Genomic DNA, 20,028 nt, shown 5'->3' on the forward strand with positions numbered 1-20,028 from the left:
CTGCGATGATTCTTATGTTCATTTTAATGTATGTGAATGTTTGTGTGTCTGCCGTGTGTGTGAGTGAAACGTAGTTTGTTGAAGGCTTTCTCCGGAGACACACACGATCATGCTTCAAACACTGTGTTTATGTGTGTGTCCCACATACTGGGGGTACGGGGCTGTTCTCACTGGTGGAACTCCTACATTTTTGCCTGAGGGTACACATTCCTTTATACAGCGTCTGCCGACACACACACACACACACACACACACACACACACACACACACACACACACACACACACACACACACACACACAGACACGCCATGGGAGAACATTTGTAATTGAATGCAGCTCATATTTCGCGTGCGTGTGTGTGTGTGTGTGTGTGCGCATGTGCGTGCGTGCGCGCGTGCGCGCGCATCCATGCGTGTGCGTGCGTGCGTGAGAGCGCTGTCAACTGGGTCAGTTCCTATTCTGTTGATGGTACGGCCTTGAGGTTGCCCCCTATTCCCACGATGCTTTGCTACGAGCACAGCCGACCAGGAAGCACAAAAAGAGTTGGAGAACTTGTTTAAGAGCTCGCCACAGCCACACACACACACACACACACACACACACACACACACACACACACACACACACACACACACACACACACACACACACACACATTCCTCTCACCCTCGGCTACACTTCCCCTGTGTGAGTGTTGTTGTTGTGTCAGCTGGAATTGTTGTCAATTGAGCCGCTTCACTCAAAAAAGGACGATGCTCAAACATCTTCATTTTCATATCACATCAGTGTTTTTGTGATTATATTCTGGCAAATGTGTTAATGTCACATAGATATTGCTCTTTGCTCTTATTTATTTAGTGTTTAGTGCTTCTAGCCACTTCCTTTCTTGAATGGAGATGAATTAATGTTTGTACATGCTCTTGTTCTTCTTCCTCTTTTGATTATAATATCTCTATAGTCTCCATCACTGGCTCTGGACTTTTGTGACCACTGTGTTAAAAAAAAAAAAAAAAAAAGCTGAGCTGAGCTGCTTTTTTTGTTTAACTGCTCAATCTTTTTGCAGTCACTTGCTTTGACCAGTGAACAGGAGACGAACAGTGGAGTTGACTTTCTCTTTAGCCCGACTGACCTCAACACGGCAACGCAATGAGGAACTCAGCCATATGAGCGGATCCCGGGGCAGTTCAGCTGCTCCTCCAAGCTGAGAGGAGCCAGTGGAGGTGGGTCGGGCCCCGGACTGAGGTCACACTTCCCACTCTGCTGGAAGTAGTCCAGCATGACATCAGAGGAGAACCTGGGAGCAAACTCTGCGTCTCCTAGCTGACCTGTGAGGACCAGGTGGAGCTGGAGGAAATTAACTGAGGAAATAACGAAAAGTGTGCCCTGGTCCTCGTACAGGGTGGAGCGTAATCGGCGCTGCTTCATATTAAAGCTGCTTTAATCAATCATTTTAATATAATAAATGGATCCAATGAGGAATGTGAAAGATGTTGCTCATGGAGTACATTTTAAAGCAGCTAAATGAAGGAGGTTTTTTTCCTCAGCCACGGGCTGTATGATGCTGCAGTCTTCGGTTTTATGACATTTTAGCATCTGTACAGTTCAGTGTCTCTTTACAACTTCATTCACTAAACCAGTGCAGCTTGAGGACTATTTATTATTTTGCCTTCATAATATCAGAGACAGGACGCTTTTTACAAGCTTGGCTCATTTTTAATTTCTGAGCATTTAACATTAAAATGTGCTCTGCTTTCTTGCACAATGACAGTGATTCATATTTCTTTGACCGAAGTAATAATATCACCCTAACTGTCTCACACCCTGACGTGTGTCGTATTACTGTACTCTGCCGGCACACTATAATCTGATTACCCTTTGTGTCTTGGCTGTAATCTGTGACGTTGAACGTACATCTGTTCAGTGTGTCAGCTCGAACTTCCCCTCCGTCCTGGGAGACGCAGAGTGTTGACAGAGAGAGGGAACGGCTAGAGTGGCTTATTCATATCTGCTTTTCCTATCACACACACACAGACGCACACAAACTGCACACACACACTCCTGCACACTCCTGTGAAACCGGAGCGTCTCGCTCCGGTTTGTTTTGGCAGATTACAGCCTTCATCTGCTCCTTGGAACCGATGACTATGCCGCGGTTGGGAGTTCAACTCCCTGGCCGGCTCAATGGCAACCATCACTGGATTCACTGGATGTACAGTTCATTTAAAAAAAAATTTTTTAAACATATGCATTCTACTGAATGGGGATGTTTTTTGCGTTAAAATCTGAAATTTCTAACGCATTGTGTGGTTCAAATGTTGTTAGGGGCCTGGGGCTTACTGACTCCCCACACCACGTTTCTTGTATCATTTAGTTTGCTGTTACTTCATAAAACACATTTATTTAGTATATTATCATTAAAATAGTCTAGACTTTGACACGAGGCCCTTCTATAATTGGAACAAACTGTACAATTAGGTAAAAGTTCAGGATACATATGTACATTTAAGGTTATTCAATGCCAAGTTGCAATGCTCTCCTCTGTGCTTGGCAATAAAATATTGAATGATATATTATCAGTCATCAGATTCACTGCAATCTAAGAGTGGAGCTCCTTAAAATGAATACATGCAGTGCGACGCAGATGAAAGAGGTTTGTTGCGCTATTGACATTGACCTATTTTTTTTTTTTCATCACCATGTTTCCCGAGCCTAAAACAAATAGATCCTTCTCTTACTTTTAAAAACTCCTTTCTTACATCAATTTCTGCTCAGGAATTTCATAAAAACTTTCAGAAAAGAGACGCTCGGACTCAGAGTCAGACTCGCCGGTGTCAATAACTCAAAACAATTATAAGCTTTCACCATTTTTTTTAACAGCTGTTTTGGTTGATCACCATTACATTTGCCTTGTGAGGTGTCTTTGATTTAATTTAACAAAATATCGTGTGTGTGTGTGTGTGTGTGTGTGTGTGTGTGTGTGTGTGTGTGTGTGTGTGTGTGTGTGTGTGTGTGTGTGTGTGTGTGTGTGTGTGTGTGTGTGTGTGTGTGTGTGTGTGTGTGTGTGTGTGTGTGTGTGTGTGTGTGTGTGTGTGTGTGTGTGTGTGAGAAAGAGAGCTAGGGTAATGGTCACGAGAGGGAGAGAGGCACGTGGACATTTGGCAGGAAAAATTTGCACATTCTCATCGACCAAAATGTGTGTGCGTATGTGTGTGTTTCACAGCAGATGGTGACAGTGCATGAGTCAGTGTGTATGACGTCCAACTGACATCACGAAAACCCCCTCCTTTGCCAAACACACACTCATGCACACACTTTTTACTCCGAGGTTTAGTGTTTCTTCTCCCTGTGTGCTGGTCGGTGCCAGGTGTGCCAACACACTGGTAGCTTCTGTGTGCGTGCGTGCGTGCGTGCGTGCGTGCGTGCGTGCGTGCGTGCGTGCGTGCGTGCGTGCGTGCGTGCGTGCGTGTGTGTGTGTGTGTGTCAGATATCTCACAGTTAGACAAGTGGTAATCTTTTTTTGTGTTTCCTGTTCATTGATGTGTAAAGGCGCAATCTGGATGTCTAACTGAGAAAACCTGCCTCCCCGCCTACTGTACACACACACACACACACACACGCACATCCACACCCACACACTACTAGCACTGACGCACACCTCATCTCACACAGTTAACGGTGATATTTCAGGTCTGTTTTTGGTGCCTGGCTCTATCTCAGGACTGAATTTACAGAAAAAAGATTCACTCGGGATTTATCTGTTGTTTCTGTGCTGTCGTGAAGTGACACAACCTGTAAATGATGACAATACAGTCCTGTTATGTTGGGAAGCATTTCTCTGGAGGCAGCACTGTCATCGGGGCACATATAACCAACTGAAACCAGTATTCATTTCAGTATTAATTCCATATACCCCGTTCAGCTCTGTTATTCTGTTGACGGATTAGAAACAAATGAAATTACCTTTTCTCCACGGGTTGACCGAACTGCTCTCCACAGGAGTTTGGAACCTGGCCGCTCTTTATGGACTTATGGGTTCCAGTTTACTGATGCTGGTGTGAATATTCATGTTTTGCATTAAAAACAAAAGTGGCCTGCATCTCCTCTGGGGTCTAGTTAAAAGCCCTGTTCAAATATGGAATGGCTTCAGCTTTATGTTAAAGTAATGGCTTCCGAGCTCTCAGCCTTTTTCAGTCTCTCTTACGTAGATGCCATAATGGCTCTGTTCATCAAACTTTATCTTCTCTCATAGGCACGAGAGAAGGAATGGATTTTATAATTAATTTCGCAGTGTCAGGTTAAAGAAGAAAGAACTACATGTGAATTTAACACCCTCTAGAATTATTTGACCTTGGTGTTGTAGTAGCCTTTGCGTTAATATAACGGTATTCAATTCCAACTCGAGCCATGTTGGAAACTGAAAATTTTAGTGTCCTATTAATACTGGTGTAATTTAAAGCGTCTTAATGTTTCACCTATGTAATCAAAAATAGTTTAATCTTAAGCTCTCTCTCTCTTTTTCTCCGCAGTGCCGAGCTACACGCTGACCCTTGAACCAGCCCTGAACCCCCAGATGACGGCTGAACCCACGGAGCTGGCTTGCCACGTGACCAACGTCACCCATTTACCCCCGGGAGGCCGACTCGGTGTCACCTGGGAGCACACCTCTCTTCCCGGTACTTTCACATCAGCTAGAAGTCGAGGATTTGCCTTCAAACTTTTTTGCAGATTCATTCATTGTTTTTTTGTTGTTCTTTTTACAGGGGAGGCTCCTCAAACCTCGCATCACATCGGCTCCCTGGACGGAAGTGGCAACCTGCTGCTGGGGTCGATGTACACCGACCGGCTGAGGAGCGGCGTGATGTCTCTGACCAAAGTCCAGCCAAACACCTTCAAACTGCAAATCATTCGCACTCAGGTAGATAAACTAAAAGGAAGAGTGGCAGACATAATGGGCGATGGACTGTAAATGGGATAGAATCTTTGTAGAGGCAAACAAAAATTGCGATATAGATTGACTAATTTTCACATTTTTTTCACAGGAGATTGACATGGGCCAGTATTCTTGCAGTGTGTCTGCATGGAGCGTCAACAGCCAGGGCGATATGGTGAAGATCGCAGAGTACAAGAGCTCACCGATGACCGTTCGATGGGATCCCAAACGTAAGGAATTCAAATGCATCTGCAATTCATTTCCAAAAAAAGTGAATTTAGACTTTTTGTTCTACGAGGGAATCAACTTTTACTTCACCTCATGTCTGCATGGAACATTGCTCCTCCTACTCCAGGTCATATACTTGTGATTTAATTAATCATTTTTGGGTGAAATAAAAAAACAAAAACCATTAACTCACATTGACGGTTAAGAAAACTCCAACGATTAAGAAGATGCTGTAACATTTTATGAATAAGCTCTAATGTCTAGACTTCACAGGAAAAATCCCTCAACATAACAACGTGTCTTATTCACAACCATGCACACAAACATGCCTCTTTTTCTGTCCCACACGCTGAACTCTGTGCCCCCGGTTTAGCTAATTGAGCAATGATGTAACTCCATTGCTCTCTTATGTATGTGAGCCTGCTTTGAATCAGAATAAGTTCATGGTGCCATCCCGTATCACTTCCTGCTAGCCTCCGTCTGGGATTTCCCCTCCCCTTGATACTGCGTCGGGCTGAATGGCGTCTTTGTCAAAGACGACTCATCAATTTTAATCGATCGACTGGTGGTGTTTTCAGGTCCGTCTCTTAACGTCGTGGCCAAACGTGTCCGTGAAGCCTCAGTGGGAGGGGCCACCTTTGAGATGAGCTGCACCTTGACCACGGAGAACCTTGGGGAGGCGGGCTACTCGGTGCTCATCCAATCACAGGAGAGCCTGGAGAGCAACGTGAGAACCATCATGACTCTCAGCCCCGACAACGTGTTGCAGCACGGAGGAGCCACAGACCCCAACAGGAGGTGCACACCTGCAAAAATCTACACATTCACATGTACATCTTTAAGCGTACTGGTGTTTCTTTAAAAAGGTTTTTATCACTCTCTCCGTCGGCTCAGAGACAGTTTAGTTCTGACAAAGTCCGGCCCGGCAGAGTTTCGGTTTCGCCTGGCTGGTGTCCAGTTGTCCGACAGAGGTTTCTACTGGTGCGACATCACCGCGTGGACAAAACAGCAGGCGGGACAAACCTGGACCAGAGCCACAAGCGCCGAGTCCAACAAAGTCAGGATCGACTTTCAAGAAAACGGTGGGTCCATAATACATCCCTGTTTGGATTTGAAAGTGTTGTGAATCCCAGCAACCATTAATTTATGGATCAGGATTATAAAACAACAAACTTTCAATTTCAGATGCATCATTTGAATAAAAATCTGAACTTCTGAAATCAAAGGTCAGCTGCTGTTCACCGGCCAACTCGCGCTTCTTTACTGATCGGTACGTTGTCGACTGAAGATGCCAACGTTAGGAATAAATGTTGAGTCATATCGACAAAACTCGTAAAATAGCTTGGATCCAATCCGATTTCAAGGCCCTGTCTGTTGTCGTCTTCTTAGCAATGAGTGGAAAGGCTCATGGTTGTTTGTGTTCTAAGGAACATTGAGTTTGCCCTTCATGATAAACTTCCACATGGAAAAACCACTTGAAGAACGAGCTGTTTCCCACTTTGCTCCCTTGAGTCAAAGTTAAATATTACAGCTGCTGTACTTGTTCTTGTGTTTCAAATTGTGTCCCTTTATTTAACCATGCGTATTTCTCCTACTCGTTCCTAATGCTGTTTTTTCTTTTAAAGACGTCGTGTTTATTCAGTGAAATTTCCTGAAATCGGGCTTTGAGCATGACAAAAGAATAAATATTGGGATAACACTTTCTAACACTGAAGCAAGGTTCATCATTAATTTAAAGCCATTCTAGTTATTCAGATCACTTATTCAGTTTCATAACAATCTGAGCAAATACTAGCGACTAAATTCACGTTAAGTCTGTGCAATTACCCTGAAAATCCTGGAGTAACTGTCTATTAATAGAAATATTTAACAATTCTGTTCTCACATTATTTGCTCGCATCCTCCACCCACATAAAGTTAATTATAACATAACATGAATTCCCTAATAACGTACCAAAATAAAGATACACACACACACACACACACACACACACACACACACACACAGACACACACAGACGCACACCTTAAGCCCTTTAATGCCCACCACAGCCACTGGCCTACTTAACTTTCTTTGATCTGACTGGGAAGTGCGAGACAGGAGGAGGAACGTGAGCGTTAGACAGGAAAAAGAGGAGGTGAGGATTGGCGGTAGTGAAGTGGACTGAGGAAGAAAGAGGAAAGCAAAGGATGACGAGGACAAAGGAGATGGAGAATAGGAAGAGAGGAAGAGAAGAAGTTCCATCGTATCCTAATATTGCCTCGTCCACAAAACTTAATTGAAGGGATCAATTCAAGTCTATTAGCTTAGCTTAGCATAAAGACTTGAAATGGGGGGAAACAGCTAGCCTTGCTCTGTCCAAAGGTGGAAAAAAAAAGCACTTGACTGTCAAGTTGCTATGTTGGTACAGGAAAAATCAGAAATCATCTCACTGCAGTGCCTCTGGGTTAATAACTGAAATCACTAAAACTATATTTAGTTTGAAACTCCTGTGGTGGTCGGTGAAGAGAGGCCAACACCGGAGCAAGCGGCTCTTGCACATTACGCTGCAGCGGCTGGATCCATGTGAAGGAGCGAAGAGAAGGAAGGATGGCAGCAATGCTGAGGAGAGACTGAAGACTCATTCTCTGGGGAAGACGGGCGCCCTTGAGCATTACTTCCTCTTTCTCTGTCTCTCTCACTTGCTGTTTTCCTCCCCCCTTCTCTCCACCATCCTTTCACTCTGTCCCCCCCACCCACTGTCCCCCCCCCCCTCTCTCTCTCTGGGACATCTTCAAAGTGAAGCCCTTTGGGCAATCAGCCAGCTGCAGAGATCTGCACCCCTGCTTTTCTTTTCTTTCTCTGTGTGCGTGTGTGTGTGTGCGTGCGTGCGTGTAATCCTTCAAGTGTGTGTTGTCTAACATTTCTAACATTTTGGGTTGACCCCACACAGTGCAATACCCCTGCCCTAACCGACACACTCACACACTGACAGCGTTTAAGCTTCAAGCAGTTTTCAAGAACTCCTTATGGTTGCCTCAGGGGATAGTGTGTATGTGTGTGTGTGCGTGCACGTGTGTTTGTTGCGACCCCATGCAAAAACTGGCAGGCCTCCCAAGGTTCCAGCTGTATCTTGAATGTTTCAGACGTGTTGTGGTATGTCTGCCCGTACAGGGGATCTTCTGTGTGGACATACAGTATGTGGAAAGTCTCACCAGCACATTTACTGTTAAATAATTCAGTGTTGTTCAAGTGATTTTTTTTTAATTCTTGGTAGGACTGCAACGTACATATGGAGTGGCCACAGGAAAAACATCGTCTCCTTACCATTGTCTGTTAAATCCACTGACTTTATTTAAAAAAGGATGTGGTCACTAGGTCCTGAAAGTGAAGTTGCTATATGCATTGTGGCATGGATACCGTGTGATTGACAGCTATTACCGTCCAATGGGTGCAAGTCTCAGTCAGGCTCCTCCAAATATTGTCAAATTTGCAACTTGACTGATTTGGAGGAAACAAAGAAAGATGGAGGTATAATCCAACGAGTTTGACTGAGCTACACCTGGTTTGACCGACCGACTAATATATAGTGCGTGTTCTCTTCACATTGTAATATCCAAATAACTGGTTCACATAACTGAGGTAAACAGGACTGGAGACTGTTGAAGTGCTAAATCGGTGCGTTAACATTAGACCAATAACTGAAGAAACACATAGTAGAAAGAAAAGTCATTCATTTATTGGATTTATCTCCACAGTTGAGTAGCCTCTGAGATGGCGTAATGATGCAGTTTGAATATTTATCGCAGAAGTAATGAATTCTACATTGCTCCTCTCTGAAACTAATGAGACAAGGCAGAGCGGTTTGAAAGTTGTTTCAAACTGTGAAATTAAAGCAATGTCAGAACAATTCATCCTCATTTCAGACATTATTTCATAATGACAAATAGAAAAAAATAGCCAACCGGTTTAAACCGTTTTTCCCAGACTTTGCATTCCGAAATATTTAAAAGTTGTTGACATTTTCATTGCAGTTTACGCTTAACGCGCTCCACTCATTGCATAATACGGCTGGGAAAAAACAACCCATAAAAGACATAAACGTTTCCTTGAAGACGAGATAATGGATATTTATTGAATTTGTTCATCAGTTACGTGGAACATTTTGAGAGAGAATCTTCTAAAGTGTTTCTTGAATGCTTCAGTTAGACTTGAGAAAAGTCTAGTTTACTCACTTACAGCTCACGAGTGCCAAGACCGAGGGAACATGTCCACATGCTGTTTACGAGTGCATGTATTTTTGCAGCACTTTGCTTGCACACGACAGTGTTCTTGAGTACGGAGGAATAAAACTGTCAGAACAACTTAAATGTTATCAGAGACGACTCAAACTGAAAACTACAATCACATGACTGCAGCTGCTCTCGGCAACTTTTACAGCCCTAAACAAATAGTTTTTACCCTATAAGGAGGTATGGCTCTGCAATGATGGCCAATTAGCATCCCAGGCTGATTAACTTACACTATGATGTCTGCATAGGCTTAAAACTAAGACCATGACCAGAGAAGCTACATCCTTACTTGATTTCCGCGATGTAATTTTGACTTGCTAAGCTAATGCTGGGCTAACACACATTGGCTTTCCACAGCACAACATCCAAAACCAGACCTGAAAAAATGGTATGACATCATCAAATGGGGGGGCGGAGTCAGCTTTACAGTAACGCTTACATTTTAAAATCAATTAGTTGTCTTTCAACGCCCCAAAAATGTGCATTTGAATCTGATTTATGTCAGATTATTTATTCTTGCCAATAGATTTCTCTATATCTTTTGGTTTAATGGCAATTTAATCTGTTTTTTTCTGGCCCTTCTTATCGACAGATACAGATGTTTCCTCCTAGTTGATATCAGCTAAACCTATCAAATCACAAAAGCAGCGTTTGCCATCTGAAAGTATTAAAACTATTTTCTCTCCAAAAAGCTCCCATCCACATTCCTCTTGGTCATTATAGTATATGTAGGTTTTAAAAGCGGCCTGTGTTTTAGATGAGTCCTTTTGATCCCACTTGAGTTTCTCTGATATTGTCTGTCTGTGTCAAATGTGTTTTTTGGAATAAAGGTCATTTCAGCTTGTGTTTTTGTTGCAGGTCCGTCCTTCTCCATCGCCATCCAGTCAGACGACACCAGTGTTTATCCGTCGAAAACAGCCAAGATGGAGTGTTCGCTCAGTGTCTCTGGATCCTCACCAAAGACTGGTAAGACACACACACAAACACACACACACACATAAAGGTAGACCACACATAAAGGTAGGTGTTTGCTCTGTTACACTTATAAATCACAATCAGTCACTGTTTCTGTTTTTCTCTTGTCCTTTGTTACACATACTGTACATAAATGAAAGGCGCAGCAACTCTCAAACACTCGCTCGCACACACGCACACACACACACACACTTTGTACTTCTGCTGTGTTCTTCGCCTGCCAACCTGTCAGACGTGCTGCTAACAAGAATGATGTGCCTGCTGCATTTCAAAGTTGTACAGATGAAAAATATCCCCCCTCTCTCTTGCACTTTCCTCAGTTTGTGTGTTTGCTGCTGGTTACTTATTGGGCTATAGGTGAGATTGATAACACTTCCATACTAAACCTTAATACTCTCTGATCATGGTTGCTCCTCATAGGGCTGGGCGATAAAAACGATAACGATATGTATCGCGATAGACACGTAATCAGTATCAATAGAAAATGCGTTCGATAGAACGTTTCGATAATTTTTTTTCCGCCTTGGAAGAAACCGGAGCAAAGAGTCTAGCTACGTCGGCCGCTAGCTACGAAGGCCACCAGATACGCCAGCACTCGTCCTCTGGTACCTAGCAACGTATGGAGTGACACGCATAATAGCCAATCATGTAACAGTATCACGGTTGGTTGCGCCATCTCGTTTGCTCGTCTTTGTGTTTCTTAGGTCATAAAAATTATCAATAATAATAGGTTGAAAAGCACAAGCAAAAATCTTGCATTCAAAATGTTGCTTAAGTAGATTAGCACTATTCAATAAAATCATCAATGTTCTGCAGCTCTATGGAGCCTTTTAGCCTTCTTCTCGGGCTTTTGCTTCAGTCCAACCGCTCTAATCAACATAAGCAGTTTTCAGACATGGACCAGTTTGCCGTTCACTTATGAAGAACGCAGCAGAAGATTGCCTGAGTCAGACGTGTTCACAACAGCAGAATGTTTCCGGACTCGCTGGCCTTGAATCTTTTTCTCACATCGACTCACTCAAACTTTACCTGGGGGATGACAGGGAAAGTTACCAAAACGTCCGGAGCAGCATTTTCGGACAGTTGTGTTCTCGCATACAGCCTCTCTGGAAAATTTCAGGAAAATGTCTGGACTTCAGCGCATGTCTGAAAACAGCTATAGATTAGCTGTCAGATAAATGTAAAATATGTTTGCTTTGAAATATAAAGTAATTTAAATTGTGGTCGAATACAGTAAATATATTAAGATTCAACCACAGAAAATGCCTCATACATTTGGAAATGTTTGCGGCAGTTTAAACAAAATGAATAATTTGCAGTGTAACCCTCCACTCCTCCCCTCTTCTCTCATTCATTTCTTCCTCGAACTCATCCCCTCTTTTCTTTGCCCCCCCTCTCTCTCTAAACACCCATCCATCTTCTGCCTCCCCCTCTCCTCTTCCTCATCACTCCATTATCTTTAACTTAAACATGTCGCATGACGTCATGCATCACTCAGCACCCGCCCTCCTCCCATCTGTCACCATTTCTCGCCATCTCTTCCTCTTGCTGCATCTTTCTTTAGCGTCTAACATGTGTTTTAGACATTATAGCCTCACAGTGAGCAGATAGAGCACATTACAGACCTCCTTACTTTGTGTGTGCAGGTGGGGTTATTTGGAAATAATTGTGCAAACACAAGCAGAGTAAAATACCACATCCCGTAGTGTTTAGACATATGTGAACACATATCTTTGCACCTGTGAGTTCACAGCAGTGTACTTGTGTATGTATGTATGCATGCCGGCCTGTAATGTATGCCCATACATCAACACAAACGTTCACTCACAGCAGCGTAGCGCTGCTGGGATTGGTGCTTCGGAGGTTGTGGAGCGTGCGCTCGCAGACAGCTGCACCATGGGAAGAAACCCCCCCACCCACCCACCCACACACACACACACACACACACCATCACAGCTGATGGCAAAGTTACGCATGAACATGTTCTCTATGGGAAGGAAGGAAACACGGAAGCAATGTTGTCGTGGCATGAATATGCTGCATTGTTGGCAGGAGACGTGTGACAAGAACACATATACCATCTTTATAATGGGTAGATATGGTCCATCAAAATAATTTAGATGAAAAAGCTTTTTTTTTCCACTAGCCTTTCAAATAAAATGTTCCTGGAACAAAGGAAGCAGAGGAACCAAACTAAGGAACTTAACTATTATTCAAAAGTCCCACTTACACAAGGAAATGTCAACAACGAGTCATCACGTTGTTCTTTGTGTGTATTGTTAGGTAACGTTTCTGACTATTTCGGCTCCTGGAAAAAGAGTCAAGGCTCGGTCCCAGCAATGTTTTTTGAATAACTGATTTAAGGTACAGGGTTTGGTTCAGCGTGTATATAAAACCGCTGCACAATGAGCCCAGGACGTTAAATGTGTTTGCCAGCTGGACAGCTCTTCCTTAAGAAAGGGGGAAAAAAACAAACCTTTATTACATTGTTTGCTTTGATCCTTATTTATGTTGTTAATTGTCCTTTAGTTTTTGTATATATATATATATATATATATATGTAGGGAGAAGTAAGTCTTAGGACTCTTCATCCAATAGTGTGGAATGCTTAACCTGCAAATGATCTCTGGGGGGGAAAAAGGTGCTGAATAGGAAGGGGGTTGATGGGACCTTTTTTTTCCATTTGTGCCCACAGGCACATTGTCTTATAATCCATCCATGTCTGTTTAATGGAGGCATGTGGCACATGGATTTATAGTTGTTTTCTTTTTCTTCAGAAATGTGTTGCTCAACAGAAAATTCATCATCCTCACGTCCTGGACTGGTACTATTTGGTTAATTTTTATATTCCAAGGGATACACAAGTATTATTCTGTCTTGTAAATCTGATAAACGGCATTAGGCCACTGTAGTTTTTAGCAAACATTACTCCAATGGGAGTAAATAATATATTTGAAATGGGTCTATTTTCAGCTGCGGATTAATACATTTTTTGGTGCTATTTCCAGCAGCAGGAGAGTTTATGTGGGCTTGTACCATAAACGTGTAGCTGTAGTTTATTTCATGTGAGAGAAGGTGTCAAACAGTGCAACAGCCTTGATGTGTTTTTAATAGGTTGGGTTTTTTTCTTGTGCAACAATGGAGCTCTGCAGCTCAGAGCTACAAGATATTCAGTCTCTCAGACAGGCCGCGTCACTGAAGGCAAACAAAGTGACGGTGTCACGAGTGAGAACGACACACACGTTGAACAGCAGGTAATGGACCTATTAGCAAACTGGTATCGAGTGGCATGTGTCAACAAAGGCGTGGCGGTTACGTTGGCTCCGTTTGGACAACAGCCTAGTCTTCACTTCCTGATGTGTTCTCTCACACACACACACTGGGTGTGACAGCATATTACACAATAAAGTCATGTATTGGTGTTCAGATCCTGGGTCAGTACAGTTATTTCAGTTAAGTATTAACGTGTGTGGGTGGTTGGGTTTGTGTGTAATAATAAATGACAGGTAGATAACTTCCTATTTCACCGTTGTAGCTTATAGTTTTGACAATATATGGCAAAAGGGGGATTTCGGGGAGTTACTGAAAAGGTTGAGTAACTGTGTGTGTGTTGTGTGTTGTGTGAGTCCTTGTGTGTGCATTCCTTAGAGATGGCTGGGAGCAGCTCTCCCGTTGGAGCTTGTATTTATGGCGGGCCTGGTGAAACACCTCATTATTCCTCACTGCTTAGTCAGTTTGCTGCGAGAGATGATTTACACACACGACCTTCATTTTTACAAAATATCTCCGTTCAGACAAGAACACCAGTACGACAACAAACGCTCAAACGAGCATGCCGGAACAGCAGGTGGCGATAAAGTCTTCTTCTCAACGATGTGTCAAATACTACAAGGAAACATTCTGATTATGCTCAGTGATCTTATTCTCCTTTGGCGGTCATAACTTAATTTGATATCTGTTTCATTTATCTGTCGTTACAGGGTTAAGCAGACACCTTTGAATGCTGGTAATGTGGGGCAGTGATGCTAAATTTAGTTGCAAACTTGTAAATAGATCTAGCAGTACTAACCAAACGTAGAGAAACGGGTACGCAGCCGCCATTGTTGTTGTTGCAACAGTGGGCATGTGCAAAGTAAGTTTTGACGTCATCCTCCCAAAGATGTAAATACGTTTTCCCTTGCAGTAGGGCTGAACGATTTGGGGAAAATATCGTATCTCGATTTTTTTAACAGATATTGCGATTGCGATTTGATTTGCGAATATAGTTAGCATGCGCACACACACACACACACTGACAGAGAGCGAGATGTGTTGAAGAGGAGAAGGGGAGAGAGCTCTCTCTCTGTTAGCAGCCTGTCTCTTTAATGTGGGAATAGTCGTGGTGTTCGTCACCTCACAGTGCCACGTAAGACATTTTCATACGGAGTAACAGTCTCAAACAACTCTCGTGTGGTTCTGTGTTCGTCACTACTGTCACTGACTTGTTGGCCGTGCAGTCATCATGTAGTCGCTGTGGCGCTGTGCCAAGCGCTGATACAGGTTGCTGTTGTTGCCCCGTGAAGTAGCAACGGTACCACGACATGTTCTGCACAACACCTGATGCAGCATCGTCCTTTTTAAAACTCGAGCTTGAGGCCATTGCGTAGCAGGTTAGTGCAGTGTGACTGATGCTTCTTCTTGGAACCGAGTGCTCCACTCGCTCGTGTATCACATGACCCGTGTAATCGCGTCCCTTGCTGTAAGAAAATCACGATTTATCATACAGCGATATTATCGCAAATGTAATTAATCGTTCAGCCCTACCTTGCAGTCACTCCTTTCATCGCTTTCCCATCAGTTACAATATTCATGGAAGAGAGTGGGAGAAAATATGTCAAGTCTACAGCAGCTCTCCGTTCTAGTTTGTGATCACTGGATTCTTTGGTGTTTTTTACATCATTAGAGTTAATTTAGAGTCGATGTGGAGAAACGCCCCCTGTGGTCCGCATGAACTGGATGTAATCATCTCTCGACTTAATTAAAGTGTGTTGATAGAATGTTTCGTATTATGTCCGTATTATTTCAGCCAAGAGTCGCTATTTTCTTGACCCCGGCGTTATGTTTTGCTCTGATGTGTTTTTTCAGCGCGGCTGCGTGCAGACACGCAGCATTCATTACCACTGGAATGACTGGCATGTTATTGCAGTCATGGAAGTGTGTGTGTGTGTGTGTGTGTGTGTGTGTGTGTGTGTGTGTGTGTGTGTGTGTGTGTGTGTGTGTGTGTGTGTGTGTGTGTGTGTGTGTGTGTGTGTGTGTGTGTGTGTGTGTGTGTGTGTGTGTGTGTGTGTGTGTGTGTGTGTGTGTGTGTGTGTGTGTGTGTGTGTGTGAGAGATGACATCACCATTAGAGATAATTCTCTCTCGTTTGAAGCATTGACGCCGTCACTGTGACAGTTTGGGGCTTTTCAACACATCGTTGTTGTCTCTTCTCTTTTTGGTGCTCAGAAATTCTAGAATCGAGTGTGAGACAGAGTGTTTCTGCCATTCTCGCTCCCTCTGCGAGAAAATAAGGCTTTGTTCCTCACTGTTTCAAATGCACACACACACACACACTTGTATACATGTTATTTCCTTTTAGCCTCCAAAGAATGCATCAGCCTCACAGGAAAAGGAAACCATGAGGGTAACGGTGAACAGCCACGATTGTCAAGTGTCAAACAAGATCGGTTTGAAGAAAAAAACAATTTAAACTAGCAATCCACATTCAGAACATGCAAAATTTCAAATAGCTGCTTATGCGCCTTCTTGATGTGTTGTTAACTGTGTTGTAGAAGGAAATAATGAAAGGTGTTGTCTTCAACACGGGTGCACACACACACACACAGACAAGTGTACACATGCTACAAAAAAACCTGCTGGTATTTCTCCCAGAAAAAACTATTTTGGACAGAATTCCTGGATCTCAGCTCCCAGTATTCAACCCTATTGGTGCAGGACTGACGCCTCCATTTGTCCCAAAAAAAAATCACCTTTATGAACATACTGAAAACAGATAAATGCTGTGCTGAATGCATCTTACATTAATTCAACCTGATCAGCGTGACGCTGTACGTTAAATATCCCACCGTCAGCTGACATTTTCTTGTTCAGTGTCGCCTGCTTCTTCAAATCCTGAGATCCTTGCTTGCTTGTTTTTCAGGGCATTTAATAATAGTTGACAAGGAAGTAAAGCAATGAACGGCCACGTGTTCTAATGAGGTGCACACCAGCTCTTTTAAAAGCACACCGGAGCAGGTGATTAACACATGGCAATGTAAATCTTATGGTAAATATATAACGGAACATCCGTCTCTCCTGTTTTTGGCTCCTCTACCCCTCATTTCCACCTCGGCCTCGCTTCTTCTCCCTCCTCTCCGCACTCACCAAATTACCCAGCTGTCTTTCCAAGGCCGACAGGCAGCCGTTAATTAGCCAATCTCACGCTCCGTTAGCCAGCCGGAGAGACAGAACGAGGTAGGGAAAGAATAGTTGGTGAGATGGAGAGAATGTGGGAGTGAATGGAGAAAAGTGCAGGGAGCTCAACCGGATTGTTAAAGTGAGCACGAGTGGAAGAGGAGTGAATAGAGGAGGCAGTAAATGGAGGAAGAGTGGCTCGGGAACAGCACGCAGCGTTTTCCTGAAAAGAGTGATGGCGACGAGGAGGGGGAGAGATGGGGGAAAAGAGGGAATAATAACGAAGTGGCGAGAGGAAGAGCTGTCGAAGAGGGGAGAGAGGGATGAAAAGAGGTTGGAGAGTGAAGGATATGAAGTGGTGAGGTGATGAGAGCAGACGAGGGAAAGACTAAGTGATTCTCAGGCCATTAACCGTTTCTGGTGAATTGATTAGTGAGTTGTGTTCACGAACTGGTGGAATCTCCTGAACTCACTCTTTACGACATAATCAGGTTAAAATCTACACCTTCACCTAAATGTATCGGCCACATCCACAGATCTCGTTTCACACTGCAACACGTTGCACATAACGTCACGATTGCACTGCCTCCATCAGGACAAGCTAATGAATGGCATTCCTGAAAAAAGAGATTGTCTCCGCAGGCAGAGTTTTAGTTTCTTTCTGCTGTGTATAACAACAACAACTCACCGATGTCAAAATAGAGTAAGTTTCATCCTTTCTCACTTTCATTTCTGTTGTCACCTCTTGTCCGGCGGAACAGCATTAAATGCTTCATAAAGCTTCTTATGTTTCTTGGCCTGTTAATGTTTTGCTAAGAAACTTCTATTGGTGAAGTCTTCTCTTAGGTTTTAATATCATTTGGACAATGATTAATTCCTCTTTTGGATGCCAAATGAAACTGAAGTGAAAATAATTGAGTTAAAGTGAGAGAAAAAAAACCTGTCTGCTCTTGGTTCATGGGGGAGAAAAAAGCCTTCTATTCTATTTATTAATTTGTTGTCAAAACATCATTTTGAATATTCAGTGGCCTCTAGATGACTGCAAACAGTCTCAACCACCTCCTCTTCTCAGTTTCGGCAAAAGCGAATAAGAAGAGTCTTGACTGAAAACATCAAATAGAGTCTCACTCTGGATATTTATACTGCAGTGAATAAGTAAAGCGAGCGGTTGGCATCCAAACATAAAGACTGATATGGCGGCAGGGTGTAAAAGCAGGAAGCTGAGTGGAAGAGTATACGGTAAAACACAAATTGAAAATGTGAAGCAGAAAGTCCTAAACAGCAGAGCAGCGCCATCATTTTCACTCCATTAGCTCTTCAGTCTAAATGGGAATGGGAGCGGAGATGTAGCTTTAGAGGAATCATACAAAATGGTAGATTTTAGGGGGATTGGATGGGATACGTCTCCTGTTCCGGTGTATAGTGGAAGTCAATGGTTGAACAGAAGAAAGAACCTGGTTTATAGATGGGACCTTAAATGCTGTGAGTCTGCAACATTCACCTCCAACCCACAGTTTAATTCCAGCTTTCATTTAAGGGTTAAAACACTTTTCGAAATCCAGTCATTTATGACGAACGCTTCATTCACAAAAAAAACATATTCCAAACACAGCTGTGAATGTTCACAGAAAAATATCTAGCACCGCAGGTGAGGCTGGAGTGTAGAAGGCGAATGCTGCCGGGTGCTCGGACCAAAAATAGAATCAGGTCGGTTGCAAGGCTGTTTTTTTTCGAGCTGCCAAAGAGACGGCGAAATTCGATCCCGTCAGGCTGGTTTGAAAAATGGTTCGGCAATTGTTAGATAAACCCCTAAAATGACCATATTCTACATAGATGAAAGTCAGATCTTTGAATTAGCCCACGTCAACCGATATGTATTCATTCCACCCTTTACAGTTTGAAACTTGTTAGTGTAGAAATGCATTTAAATGTAAAGAAAGCTCTGTGTGAAATGTATTTCTTTTAAAGAATTTAAATCCCGGATGACATATTTGTACCTTCTGATCATTTTTTCATTGTTTTTTTTGTCAAATGTATTTAACTGGAACCCAGACAATGATTCAGATTTAATCATGACATCAAGTAGAGTCACTGACTTGTTGAATTCTTTACTCTAAATTAAATTCTGAGAGTTTCAACCAAAAAGGGGAATGTAAAAGGTCACTTCTAGGACTTTTAAAATTTTCTCTACTGTCACTCATACTAATGAAGATCTCTCTGGTAATTTTCACACTCTGCTTTTTAAAGATATCAAATCTGATATCAGAGGGAAACTTTGCCTCCCATTTGCTTTGTTTCTGTGCGACTAAATAGTGTTTTATCGCGTTTAGTATTCCACTCTACCAGTGCTCTCCTGCTTTATGGAGCAGAGAACACACAAACACACACACACACACAGTTTCATTAGTAGCACTGGTGGTAATTGTCAGTCGTGTGTGTGTGTGTGTGTGTGTGTGTGTGTGTGTGTGTGTGTGTGTGTGTGTGTGTGTGTGTGTGTGTGTGTGTGTGTGTGTGTGTGTGTGTGTGTGTGTGTGTGTGTGTGTGTGTGTGTGTGTGTGTGTGTGTGTGTGTGTGTGTGTGTGTGTGTGTGTTTTTTTTTCCAGGCAGTTTTACGCCTTGGACTCTCCTCAAGGGATTAATCCAGAGAAATCCAATCAGACTGTCTTCATTTCCACAGACAGCCATTTTAGTTTTATTAGCTCAGACAGGAGCCAGATATTCTATTAGAGATGCACTGTAGTTCCTCTTCTGCCATCCAATCACCAGTATATCATCCCCCCCCCCCCCCCCCCCCCCCCCCCGCTGCACCACCTGTGTTAGTAGTACAACATCGTTGTGAAGCTGCGACGGCCAACATTGTGTTCAATTAATGAGCGGAATGCTCAGCTCACTACGTCCACTGGAACATTTCTTACTGTCGTTTGCAAACCGCTCTAAACTAACATACAAGGTCGTTCATATTCTATATTCCTTTCGGTGTCGACGATAATTATTGACTGATAAAACTGGTCAAAACTCTGTAGCGTACAGCTCCACGGCTACACTGACATGATCCTTCCGTTGCATAAATACTTGCTACAGAAATGTGTATTCATCTGTAACACATTTTGTAAATTGATTGATTTAACCAACCAGCGTTAAGGTTAAGAGGTCAGTAAGTTTGAAAGGAACTAGAACTAGAAGTGATCAC

The 20,028-nt window shown here is 43.0% G+C and overlaps 1 protein-coding gene across 1 annotated transcript in view; it reads left to right on the forward strand.

The window, feature by feature from the left end:
- The window catches only part of ptgfrnb (prostaglandin F2 receptor inhibitor b), a 43,503-nt gene that overhangs the window by 15,081 nt on the left and 8,394 nt on the right, over positions 1 to 20,028 (forward strand). Inside the window, exons 6-11 of the mRNA XM_035625680.2 lie at positions 4,529 to 4,675; positions 4,763 to 4,917; positions 5,042 to 5,162; positions 5,739 to 5,958; positions 6,055 to 6,242; positions 10,291 to 10,398. Of these exons, the coding sequence (XP_035481573.1) occupies positions 4,529 to 4,675; positions 4,763 to 4,917; positions 5,042 to 5,162; positions 5,739 to 5,958; positions 6,055 to 6,242; positions 10,291 to 10,398 (939 nt within the window). The remainder of the gene's footprint in view (positions 1 to 4,528; positions 4,676 to 4,762; positions 4,918 to 5,041; positions 5,163 to 5,738; positions 5,959 to 6,054; positions 6,243 to 10,290; positions 10,399 to 20,028) is intronic.

This window comes from Scophthalmus maximus, chromosome 2 (genome assembly GCF_022379125.1).
Source record: "Scophthalmus maximus strain ysfricsl-2021 chromosome 2, ASM2237912v1, whole genome shotgun sequence".
Taxonomy (NCBI): domain Eukaryota; kingdom Metazoa; phylum Chordata; class Actinopteri; order Pleuronectiformes; family Scophthalmidae; genus Scophthalmus; species Scophthalmus maximus.